The following is a 13,184-nucleotide window of genomic DNA, read 5'->3' as shown; positions in this document are numbered from 1 at the left end:
CTTACAGTCCACCAAACCTGTCTTAAATTCTAGCTATTTCTTCCAAGATTCTTTTTGTCTAACTCTTACAGACTTCTGTCCTTGAGCCAGTTGTGAAATCCCATTTCAAAATTCTCTCCTTAGTTTCCTAGATATGGATAACAAGACTTAACTTGTTAGTTAAGTTTTACTTAACTAAATAGTTCCTGTAGTATTTCTTATTAGTTAAGGTATCTAGAGCTCACTTTGTACAAAAAATATATTCAAACAAAGTGTGTTTACACAAACATTTGAAAAATCTAAACAAAGAAGTTCAAACTTAAATTGATCTGTGGTTTGGAATTAACTAAATGGTGTGATTTTTTTTTTTTTCTCCCTGCCACTCAGCACACTTTGACATCGTCCAAAGAAACCATGCCTGACTAATGAAACAAGGATAGAATTAATGGTGAATGCCTTTGTGAAATGTCATAGCTATAATTGGGGAGTAGAATAAATACAGTCAATAATCTGAATTGTGCCTGAAATGCCAACATGCTTAACATGCTGTTTGGACCTATGAATCTCTTTCCACCCCTGTTTTTCCCTTCCTTCATCTAAAAGTTCCTGTTCTCTAGCTTCTGATAATTTTGCTGTTAGTATTATAATTAAAGATGAAAAGAACCTTTTTTTGGTAATTGAAATGTGGCAGGTAAAATGTGACTTAATTAATCTACGTTTCTTGAAGTGCTTGTCCTGACAAATACTTGCATGTATTGTTTCTTGTGCTTGGAAAAGTATTCTTTTCCATGCCGCAACTTATTTGGAGGAAGTGTTCTGATTTATTTATTTATTTTTTTTCTCAGGTTTTGGCTTGGGTTCTTGTTATTTGTGTTTTCTCATTTGGGGATGGAGTGGCAATTAAATTTTGCACAAATGCTTTTTGTTCTTGTTGTCTAAAACCTTGCATTTCTCTCTTGCTTAGTCTTGCATAATTAAAAATTGAAAAACAAATGGTTTATGTGCAGAAATAGTGAGTCATGATTTGGTACTTTGAAGAAGAGTTAAAATACAGAGCACACCCTTTGAAATCTAATTTTTGAGTGTAAGAAAGGACACTTGCCAAGTCTCATGAGGCTACTTTCTGATATTCTATTGATTACCTGTTTTGTTTAAAAGAACGTGTTTTAAAAACAAACATAGCAATTTATTTTAATTGCTGGTGTTTTTTTATATGAAACATATGAAATATGTTCAAGATCAGATTTTCAGTCTTGTCTTTCGCCTTTGCCATGTATTTAAATACTACATCTATAAATGTTAGTAAAGTGACCAACTTTGTAGTATAATGCAGTGTAATTCTCAATCACGTGATACTGTCAGTTTTCATTTAAAATGAACTTTTTCAAAACTTATTTCTAAATGAACTTAATCAGATTAACTTCATTTAGTCACATCTGTTCATGATTGTTTTCCCCTCTTACTAGCCATACAAATCATGAAATTAAGCTAATTATATACCATTATCAACTGCAAAGAACTAGTTTCACAGTTTTATACCTTTTAATTCCCTGCTGGAAAATAAGACTTGTTTTTTGTTAATATGTAAAGTGCAGTAACTTAAATGGATTTCCCTGCAGTTATTGCCAAAGAATTAACTAGTTCATTATTGTTTTTTCACTATTGTAGATTGGTTTTAAAACATTACATTTTATGTTTTCATTGATGGCAACACTTGTCATACTATTGAGAAACGTTTTCCAAATAGAACTGCTATATACAAGTAATTGTTGTACAGATATAAAGCAAAAGAAATAATTGTCTTGTCAGTGTTTATTGATGGTAACATCTGATTTTTATCTTCTCTACTCCTCCCTCTTTGGGGGAACTGGGGGGTACTGTCCTCACACAGGTGATGATGAGCAGAGTGATTGGTTTCATGAAAATGAATCTGGTGGAGCATGTGGAATTACGGGGGTCATTCCGTGGTGGGAACAAGAAGACTCTACAGAACTGGAGAGAGAATTGCCTGATCCAGTCTTTGAAAGTATCTTAACGGGTACTTTCCCCCTTATGTCCCATTCAGGAAGGAGAGGTAAGTAACAATCAATCATATGCAAACAGTGGAATCACTTGGGTACAGTAGAAAGGTGTCTGTGGGTTACACAGAATGTGCTGAATGTTGACAAGATCTTGGAATTACCAGTTTTTCTTGAATTTTCATTTTTGAGATATCATTAGGCAGAAATAGTCAGAAACTGTCAATGATTAGAAAAGTCAGAAGGTGTAATACTTGGCTTATTTTTATAGCCTACTATTTTATTGTCTTGATGTTTGCATTGAAAAGAATTAAACATTATTTAAAGCGAATCTCTAGAGTTCTAAACATCACGGAAGCCGGGAAGAGACTTTATAAATTCATACATTCAGAGGCTTGAAAAACTAGTGTGGTCATCTGCTTTGCTTTAATGGTCAGGCTTTATTGGTTGTAGAGAAGAGGTAAGGGTTCATTTAGAGCACGGATTGGGGTTGTTACTTAGAAAATTATTCAGTATTCACTTAAAAGCATTTTAAACAACCGTGGATCCAGTGTGTCCAATGGTAAGTTGTTTCAGCATTTGATTGCAGCTAGGTATCCACTCTTGTTTCAAGACTGAAGTTGTCAGTCCTCAGCTTGTTGCCACAGAATTTTTTTGTGCCTCTTGCACAAGGATCACCTTTCACATTCTTTTATGTAAACAATGGTCAAATCAACTTTAAATTATTTCTCTGCACACTGAATGCATTAAATTCTTGTGAGACTTATTTTCTGGGTGTTTGCGATTTTTTCTTTGATCTTGGTCTAAGGATTAAATGTGATGAACATGCATTCTGGTACTAATACATTTGTAAGTGATGCAAAATGATTTTCCTACTGTAGTTTGGTATGTTCTGCTTAGGTAGCCAGTTGTGCATAGAACCAAGTTGGCATCTATAGAGAGACTTCATTTTCATGACAGCTTAGCTTTTCTCACGTATTTCCCATTCTGTGTTCTTTGTCTCTGCGGGATTTTTTTATGAAGATACTTTTGTTTAACTGAAGTTAGATTAATAGATAGATATGTAATGATAAAATTTCTTGGTTGTATGGTGTATAGGAAATATTCTTTAATCAATCCTTCCTTCTAATTTGTAGGTTTCCAGAGTAGATTTAGTCATCTTCATGGAATGCCAGCAAGAAACATTAAAAAGGCTTCAGGAAACCAAAATGCATTGGTAGGTCCTTTCATTATTATAAGCTTGTATGAGCTATTGTTGCTTTTTTGTTTATAAAGGAATATTCCTCATGCCTGTTTAATATTGTTATTCATAGGTAATAGAAAGGTAAGACTACAGTGTCACTGCTGCTATGGAATATTTCTGAGTACTTGAATGGTAGAAACAGTCTGTGATTGTTCCTCAGTACTTATTGTGCACTTCATGAAGGGAAAGGATCTTTGGTTTTCTTTTAATTAACAAAATTTTCAGTGTATATCATGGGGGTATCAAAATGTTTCTCCCATCTTGAAAAGAAAATCAAACCAAAGTTATTTCAAGTTTATCTAATACTGAAAGTATTCTAGGATGGGTATGTGTTATAATACTGACTTTTATTTTTCATTCTTTCCCTTTCCAAGGTCTGCTTTCAAAATGTGCCCTTATTTTCTTTTGTTTGACAAATATTGTTGGTTGACTAAGGGAGAGGGCATACACAAAAAACATAAAGCCAGTTAGTGATACACCTGTAACAGACATCACAAATTCCTTTGGACTGAGACTGTTCTAAGGCTATGAATACACAAGAGTTATTTTCTTTTTTAAGTGTCTTCAGCTCTAGGAGTAATACTTATAAGTGAAGGAAAAAATCCAGCTGTCTTTGCTTTTATATATAATCCAAGTCATTCCATTTTCCCATAGCTTTTCTCTAAAGTAAGATTCTAATGAGTTCTTAAGATTTTTTTTTTTCTTTGGAGGAGGGCATGAGTAGAGAGTTGATAGCTTAATTTACAATGTTAACAGATATTCATTGTAGTACAGTCTGTTCCTTTCTTATCAGAACAGTATTGGGAAAACAAGGAAGACTCGTGGAAAACTCTTTTATGCTGGGATATATTTATTACACAGTGATAAATACTGTGGCATCGATGTTCTCTATTTAATAATATTAAATGTTTCCATGTTTTCATTTGAACAAAATAAGGTGCTTCTGAGAAATGTAAGAACTATTGCATGTGCAGGGAATAAAAATGAACTGTTAGAAATTTCCCTCATTTTGAAGAGGGACAGTTTTTATAATTGAACCCTCTGTCCAGTAATTGCCATTTGGAGCTGAATAAGGTGCCTTAAAACCTTGGCCTGTGATCTTTGCTGTTAGTGGTCGTGAATTAGATGAATGCTATCTAGTTCTTGGTTTCCTATCTACCTATTTTTATTTTTGGTTCAGTGCTTGCTTGAGCATATCTGGGATTTGTAGCCCATTTTCTAGGCTTATTGCAATTTCACTCTGGTATTTTATAGGAGCTATTATAACTGATAGGTTAGCTTCATGGTATTGATGATACATGGCTTAACTACCCTAAAAAGGCCTTTTCCTCTAAATTGTAAAAAGGTGATTAAGTTTCAGTTGATGAAGATATACTGTGAATGTGTATATATAATAAAAAACCCCTAATATTTATTTTCTGCTGAACTTTCTGGATTGTCTTTAGGAGCCCATTTTGTCTTCCAGTCATGATCTCTCATATATAAAGACGGTATCATATTTCCCTTTGTAACAAATATGCAAGCTGATCTACTGAAGACTGATAATTCAGTTGCCTCCAGTTATTAAATAAATCTTTTACATAGCGTTGTGAAACAAAGTTGACATGTGAACACACTTAAACCACTATGTTTAGGCAGGAGTGCGTATATAGAATGGATGTGCAGTTGGCTTTTCAGATACAGAGTTTTCTGACCTTCGTAATGACTGTGTTTGTGGGCACATCTGCTGCGTCTGTCTTTGCAACCATAGCTGTATAGGCCGGAGCTCATCTACTTATGTCAGTGATTGCTTCTTAAAGAAATTCTTTTTTAGATACTTCAGCAACAGAAAGTCATTTAATACCTGTGACATCTGATAACACAGAACAAGAAGTAATTACTGCTCTTAGATGGTAACAGTGAAGGCGAGCAAGAATGCTTTTAGAAAGATTAATATCCTGAGAAAAGAACACTGTAGACTCAACTCATTGAACAGAGTTGTGGTGTGACTTATTTCTTTCATTTTTAACAGTAAGGAGTCTGATGTCTGTATCACTGCTTATACACAGACTTTTAAGGGAGACACAATAGAAAATGGAATTTCCTGCCAAGATGATTTCCTAAAGCACATATATCACATATATAATATACTCTATTCAGTCTAAGAAAGTGTTATTTGTATCCAGGAAATGTGAGAATATACATAGCCCTTTGCAAACAGTCCGTGTGTGTCTAAAACTTTTTTGGAAAGATTTAGTTGAAGGTTCATGACTATAGCAGCTAGTGAAGCCTTGACGAGATTACTGGTTGAGGGAATGCAAAATGCATAGCTATGATAACACCTTGATCATTAGCCTCTAGGAAAAATTGCTCAGGTGTCTTAGTGTAGGAGAAACATCAGCCTAAGGGTATGATTTTTTACTTGCTATATACTAAGGAAACTACCAGCTTTAAGTCATTTTCTCACCCCAAATTGTAGAAGCAATGGGAACTGAAAGCAAGGGGAAAAATGCTGCTCGTTGCTCACCAGTCAGTGAACTTTAACTTGGAGTAGCAATATCTGATATGCAGTTTGCCCAGATGCTCTTTCTGCAATTCATTGACTAGTTATATAACTTAAACTCTTGGACCTTTCTATCATCAGTTTATTGCCTTTGAGTCAAAACACTTTTTTTTTTTTTTTTTTTTTTTTTAAATAATTGTACAACACTGGTCAAATGAGAGAAGTAAAAACCAAGCATGCAAATGCAATGCAAATACTGTGGAAATCCTTGCATAATCTAAAGTGCAGGTGGAATGAGTTGTCATAAAGAAGGTAGGAAAAAGCAGAGCAAGAAAATGAAAATAAAAACACTTGTGATGATTATCCTTTGCATTGTTCAATCTACTTACTGAAGAAAGGTGTCTTTTTTATGGAATCCATAAATTAAATACTTTGTAGAGCATGTATTTTAGCATACAATTATAATGGCTGGCATTTCATGTCTGTTGCTTTGCTTTGTGATAGCATCATTTGTAACAGTACATTCTTGGAAAAGAAATAGAAAAACTTGTGGCTGTGGTTTTGATCATGCTTGTGCCTGCCTGTGTCATTTTTCTAGTAGCAATTTGGTAATTCTACTCAGAAACATGATACCAGTACTTTCAAATCATACCAGTATTTAGCAAACTTATTTTAATGTTGATTGCGTGAAATTCAGTTGTTTGGTTGAATTCTGTGGTTGCATATGACCTAGTTCTAAATACAGTTCCTTGCACAGGATAGGGAGAGATGTACACTTCTGTCTAAGGTCTCTTACATGTTTTCTTTTCCGGCCTTGATTCTCTATCTGGGCTAATATCTGGGAAGTGATTTCACTGGGTTAAAGTGCAAAAAGCATGACCAGTAACAATGATGCTTTCCTCTTAGCTCTGCCTATTTTTCCATCCATTACTTTTGTCTGTGTCATGGGTTTTGATTTTCATGGTATTAAAGAAAACCTATTTTAAATCTTGTATTTGTAGGATTTTATTTTATTTTATTCTTAGCACAGTTGTACTATAGTACTAAGCTTGACTATATGTAGTAAATGTATATGTAATTATTCAAAAAGTGTGCAAGGAATGAAATCTACGTTCTAGATACCTGTTATCTAAAGATCAAAGATCTAGTGTCCAGGGTATGTCTGTCAAATGCTGCGACTTTTTTCAAAAGTTCCAACATAAGAGCTTTCCTTTTTATTAAAAAAAAAAAAAAAAAAAAAAAAAAAAAAGTGAAGAGAACTAGAGAGAGCTCACGTTTTTTTTCTTAACTGCTCTCAAAATAAGAAAATCAATTTCTAAGTTTTTTTTCTAACTGAAGAAAAAGCCAAATGTGTTTGGGCATTTTTTTCTTGTCAAAGTATTTTGGAAATTCAGTGAAGTGATACCAGAAGGGTAACCCTGTTACAGATCTAAAGGAATGTTTCCTTAAAGAGCAAGTTGAGCGTTGTTTTCACAGGGTCAGTCAGAAACCTCTTCATGAATGCTCTGCTGCAACTCTTGGGAAAAACACCAAGTTTAAATTTTTTCAAGTTTAAATTTGATTTGGTTTTATGGGCAATTCTTTCACACTGAATGTGTGACATGTAGTCAGATAAAAAAAAATAAATCAGTTTCAGTTAAGTGAATAATATAATTTAGCTGTGAGACTTCATTTATTTTCTTCACATAACACCTGTCATTTGGAGCAATAGTCTCTACTTCACTCACTCTTCTACAGAGTTTGATACTAGGTGATGATATGGATGATACTAGATACTATCTTATCTAGCAGGATATCAAAACAGTCTGGTGACAAAGATAAACTTATGTCGGATTCCAGTCTCTCTCAGTCAAGATCAGGACATTAGAAACTTTATGCTGCTAAAGCTGTGAAGGAATTAGCTTTAAAGTGAGTAGGAGCCTTTGCTTATTTTTTTTTTATAATGGCTTTTTGTTACGTTGCTTGTCACCAAAAATATTTCTAACTCTTCATTGAAACATTTCTTGTTCCACTTTTCCTTTTAATTTTTTTTTTAAATATTATGATTTGTGCTCGTTTTGTAATTGTTTTCAATTCATACCTACTTATGAAAAATGTAGTGAATAAGGCATACTCTTTTAATTTTCACTTTAGTTAACTCAGTATCTTTGTCCTTTCTTCCTATGTCATGAAACTAACTTTCTTGTGGAGCTGGTGGCTTCTTGCATTCATGTGGTCCCTGCAGATAGGAGTTTTCAGATGGAGGTGAAATTGAGGCTGTTAGCAGAGGAGGTGCTGCTGTAATGGCAGGTTAGACCCCACGTTTCATTCTTGCAGTGTTCAGTCACTGTTGGCTAAAATGCTACAGTGTTCCTGAGGAATGAGTCAAATAGCAGTCTTCTAAACTTCAGAACTTGATCATGTTGAAATAGCTTTGTTTTTTAAGAAAGCAAAAAGAAAAAAGCTGCTGTCAGATTTCAAAGCTCCATTATAAACAATGTAGGTTTCAAAAATGGAGTGTAAACATTAGGGATGATGTCAACTTATCTACAATGTTCTTAACTTCATGTATCTAATGTGTATTGTAGAAGTGCTTACTGTTCTTACACCTGCCATGTATTTCACATAACAAGAGATTATTTTTTCCACAAATTAATTTAAGTGCATTTTTGCTAAAGCTTTCACATATACTGACACAAGCTTGATATAATTTGTTCTACCTGCCATGGTGAGCGCCTGATGGAAGAGTAAGTGCTTCCTTAGTGACTTCAGTAATTGCTTTGTATAATTACCCATCAAAAGAATCGTAATTGTGTCTGTACCACATTTCATAGGAGGTTAGTATTCCTCGAAGTGGTACTGCATTCAAGGCGGAGTTAAATATTGTGTGATCATTTAAGGTAGTGTACCAGAATTAGAAGATCAGTTTTGTCACTATAGTTGTCAGTGATGCAAAGTACTTTGAATTCCATCTACCCTTTATTAAATCTGAGTGGTTTAATAGTCTGTCTTTCAACCTATGTGTTTTTTTTTTAACCTGCAGAGTTTTTTGTGTCACTTATAATTGTCTAATTAAAAACTATAAGCACCTTGGTATCATCAAACCAAGCACAACTACTACTTGAAATAAAAAAAAAGAAAAAAATCAAACATAAGTATGTGAGCATGGTTTTGAGGAGGGAAGAAGGTTCCCTGAATATTTCAGGACTGACTGCTGATAGTTGGTATGTTGTGGTATTTTCGGTAAATGTCATGTAGTATTTACAGCAAGGAAACTTGTAACTGAAGACAGGACAGATAGATCCTTTTCTTTACAGAGCAGTGTGATTTGTTTAGGGTGTTTTTATGAAATCCTCAAATAGAATGAGTTGCAGAAATGAATACTTACTTAAATATGTTTATTCAATATCAGACTGTGATGCCAATTTTATATGAATGGTTATAAGCAATTCTGGAGTGGAAGGGCCATTCCGTGAAGTTAATCAGTCAATTAATAATGCTTCAGGTTTTGAGGTGAGTTACAGGAAAATATGAAATACCTGCATTTAGTGGTCTCCTGATATTTTTCAATGGAAAAGCCTATATACAGTACTGATACGATCTTTTCAAAAGCATAATGGTCTTTCTGTTTTGTATGTACTTAAAACCATTTGCTCTATTACTGAATTACATGTGATATATTAGGACAACATTTAATATATGTACATATATAAAACAAAAACAAGATGACAGGTATATAAACAGGACAATAAAAAAGGTTTGCTGACACCAACACAAATGAATTGGAGCCTTTCAAGTAATTACTGGTTCTTGCCTTTTAGTAACTGTCCCTTCACTTAGGACACAGTATTTGTTGGTTTTTTTGTTTGTTTCCAAGTGAAGTGAGAGTCCTTTGTAGACCCTCATAACCAATCACATGAGCCCTTTCAGTGCAACAGTTCTGATAACTGCTCAAAAAAAGTTTTACTCAGCCCTTTGCATTTTGATTCAGAAAATTGCAAACTTTAACTTGCTTCTGATCATATGATTTTAGTTGTTCATATGTCCTTTTCTGTGTATTAACTGTCCCTCATTTGTCAGGTGTTTTTAAAATGTGTATGCCTAATTACGAAAATAACTTCAATTTTCTGTTGTTTCTCAGCGTTGACTTAACACGCAGGCAGATAGTAGTTTTAAAAGTTAAGGGAGAAACTTATCCTCAGTTCAGAGAACTGAAAATTGTCTATTTAGGCGTTTTTTACTTCCAACTGATGACCAAACTGTTGCAACTGTCTTGTTTTAGATGAGTATTTTTAAAACACTCATAAAATCAACTTCAAGAGCATTAAGAAAAAACATGACCCATTTTTCTTCATCCCTTGACCTCCTCCTGTTGCATTGCTTAACTCTAAAAGATCTAGTACACAAAGACCTAAACAAATAGCTACAATAATTTGATTTATTTTTTATTCTCTATAGAACGGAGTCAAATTGGAGAGAAACCTTTTTGCTTGTTTGTTCTATGCTAGTACACTTTTTGAAAAAGAAAGGATGTGTGTGGTGATTGAGATTTTCTTGTCATACTCCTGTCTCTTTTTCTTTTTAAATCTGGGATCTAATCATTGATGTAGGTCTAAGGCAATTTAAGACAATTTACAGTACCTAGAATAACTTTAAGAGCATAGCCTGTGAAAGTTACAATAAGGCAGCTTTCCTGTGCACTAAAACGTAGCCCTTAAGTAAAAGATAAAAAATGACTGCATAAAAACTAATTTTTCTGAAAAGCTAGCATTTCAGTGTTAAGTTGGGCATAAATGTTTTAAAATATATTGTTATCCCATGTTCAGGAGAACAGAATACTTTTGCTATATTTTGCCAGAATGTGAATTAAACTATGTAATAGGCACTTCTCAAAATACTTTAAAATTGTAAAGGGTTTATTAACACTTTCTTTGTATACAAACTGATATCTTTATTACATTAATTCCCTTATATCAGTGATGTATATGCATATTTTCTTTAAGCTTTAATGTGATTTCTGTTGTAGGAAAACAAATTTAGCTTCATTTGCATAGGGTGTTTTACTGAATTTTGTATTAACATTACTAGAATGTGGAAAATGTTTTTAAAATATTTGGAGGTTGATGGATTAGTACTCTTCAAAGGGAAACAAAACACTAAATATTTCTAATCCTGCATTATTTACCGCTTGGGTGGTTAAATGCTACTTTAAGCCCCATAAAATTAAAAGGGAGAAATCTGCCAACTGTAGCAGGAATTGGATTTAGGAAGAGTGGTACAGAGCCAAAATATTGCTACAGAATTAGATGTCAAAAATCTTCTTTAATAGTAGATATATAGTTCACAGTGCCTGGTTATGATTAATACATTTAATCTAAATCACTGAAAGTTGCTCTCTCCTTTTCCATAAAATACAATAGGACACAAATCAGTTTTACTGTAGGTGGATAACAATTGGAAAATAATGCATCTTCCCGCCCAATAAATTGTCAGTTATACCTTTTAACTAAAATCGATTCATCTTTCCAAAATTTATTACAATTTCTTATAATAAATCTTTTCAAATGTTTATTCATTTGCTTTTTGATACATTTGTGCCACTTTTGCTATGGTCTAATGTTTTTTCTTTTGATTCATTGTAAATTAGAAAATCTATTTTGAGTCAATTTTCTAGTTAAGAAGTTAAAATCTATAACCTAGCCATTTTTTCATGGTCTCCTTTGCACATTTTAATACCCTTGAACTTGCATACAATCCAGTAAATTCTGATCAGAAGGTGATTAAAAGACTTTCCACTGCAACTTCTTGACTGAGGGCCAGATTCATAAAACAAGTACTTACGAGATTGTTCACTGGCTTTCTCCTGCATATCTCCCTGATTCAAAGAGGAAGATTGAAAGAATTACAGCAAATGAACAGATATGTAGGTTTTAGCTGAAGACTTTTAGTGCAGAAAATCAGAATTGCCTCTTTGAATTAAAATCCAGCTATGACCAGAGTATGACAGAAGCCTCTTTCTGTTGTCTCTTTATAGCAGCAAGACTGTAAATAACTAAAGCACTATATATAGTTTATCCAGTACTGACCTCTTAAAGCATGATAATCTGCCTTTTCATGTTCTTAAAATAACATTTTTGTTGTTGGTTTTTAAAGAAGAAAATACTTTAACAGAAAACTTTCACCACTTTCACTAATGATTGATCTACTAATCTGCATTGTGAAATTGTGTTCACTGTTCAGCAGTTTCCTGCTCTGTATATAATAAAATGTGTCAGAGAATGATAGCCTTAATTTTTTTAAAATCTACCAATAAGAATATTTCCTGTTCTGATCCAGTTAAGTAATGTGATTTTTTAGTCACTTTTCTGTCAAGAATTATGTATGAGAAGCTTGATGTAGTATGTAGACGCATCAGATTTCTTAATGCACAAATCCGTTTTGTTTGTAATATAAATGTCAGTGTTGGCAGAACAGAGGGAGAGGGTTAGGAAATGTTTCAAATATAACTATGAAAAAATGACATCCATAATTTGAACTTGATCTACAGTATCACTTACTGGTAAATTTGTATAGCTGAAAGCATCTTGGGTTTTGAAGTGATTGATTCCAGAGGCTTAAAAAAAATCATTTGTGTGGATGGATTGGAATTCATTAATTTTACTAATTACACAGTGAAGAAAACAGATGTTTTCTTAGGCAAAGATCAGGCTTTAATTACAGGTCTTACCTTTTCATCTAAAAATAGTGTCAATATGTTCATGTCTCTCAAAGTTTTGTTATATTTCTGTGGATGTTCCATTCTGTTTGTTAGGCCTTAATTACACTGTGTACAAATACAAATCATACACATACACAGAGTATTTACAAAAGTTTATATATGCCATAATGCACCTATGTAGAAAACTCTTCAAGAGTAAGTTGCATAGATAATACCTCTTTAAAATGTCAAAATCAGTACTCACCAGTTATTCTATTTCCCATTATAATAGTGTGTTACATAAATACTCAAAATCAATTCAAGATTCTGGAAAGGGTGAGGTTCCAGCAGTTATCTGAATCTGTCTAGAGTCTCCCTAGAACTCTTACTCTGAGGTAGATACTCTGTTGTAGAGAGTACAGCCTGTGTGCTGAAGGCAGAGTGAGCTACCATAGAATCAGAGGTAGAGCCTAACAGAGATATTATGTGTATTATGTGTGTTTGGTTTTGCCCTTTGGCAAACTGTTATAAATGTGATGTCTGTTTTAATTGCTTTAAATACATATTTGTCACTGTCCTGGGACAGTGGAAATCACCTAACTAGTACTAACTAGTACTAATAACTGGAAAGATCCAGAAAGAAATTACCTTTGAATGCAGAAGCTTGACAGTATGAATATAGAAGGAGTAACTGTTTTTGCCATGTGCTTGGAAGAAGCAATAAGAGAAACGAAACTAACAAAGCTTCAGTAATCATGGCTGGTATAATGAATATTTAATGAAGTA

General features: G+C 33.4%; 1 protein-coding gene across 2 annotated transcripts in view; it reads left to right on the top strand.

The window, feature by feature from the left end:
- Nucleotides 1-13,184, top strand: part of GPATCH2 (G-patch domain containing 2) — a 114,267-nt gene that overhangs the window by 17,313 nt on the left and 83,770 nt on the right. For both annotated transcript variants that reach the window (XM_084283768.1, XM_084283769.1), the window contains exons 4-5: nt 1,871-2,053; nt 3,134-3,213. In XM_084283768.1, the coding sequence (XP_084139894.1) occupies nt 1,871-2,053; nt 3,134-3,213 (263 nt within the window). The remainder of the gene's footprint in view (nt 1-1,870; nt 2,054-3,133; nt 3,214-13,184) is intronic.

The sequence above is a fragment of the Netta rufina genome (assembly GCF_964035555.1).
Source record: "Netta rufina genome assembly, chromosome: 3".
NCBI classification, from domain to species: domain Eukaryota; kingdom Metazoa; phylum Chordata; class Aves; order Anseriformes; family Anatidae; genus Netta; species Netta rufina.
The sequence above is the reverse complement of the archived record's forward strand: the minus strand, read 5'-3'. Positions and strand labels throughout refer to the sequence as shown.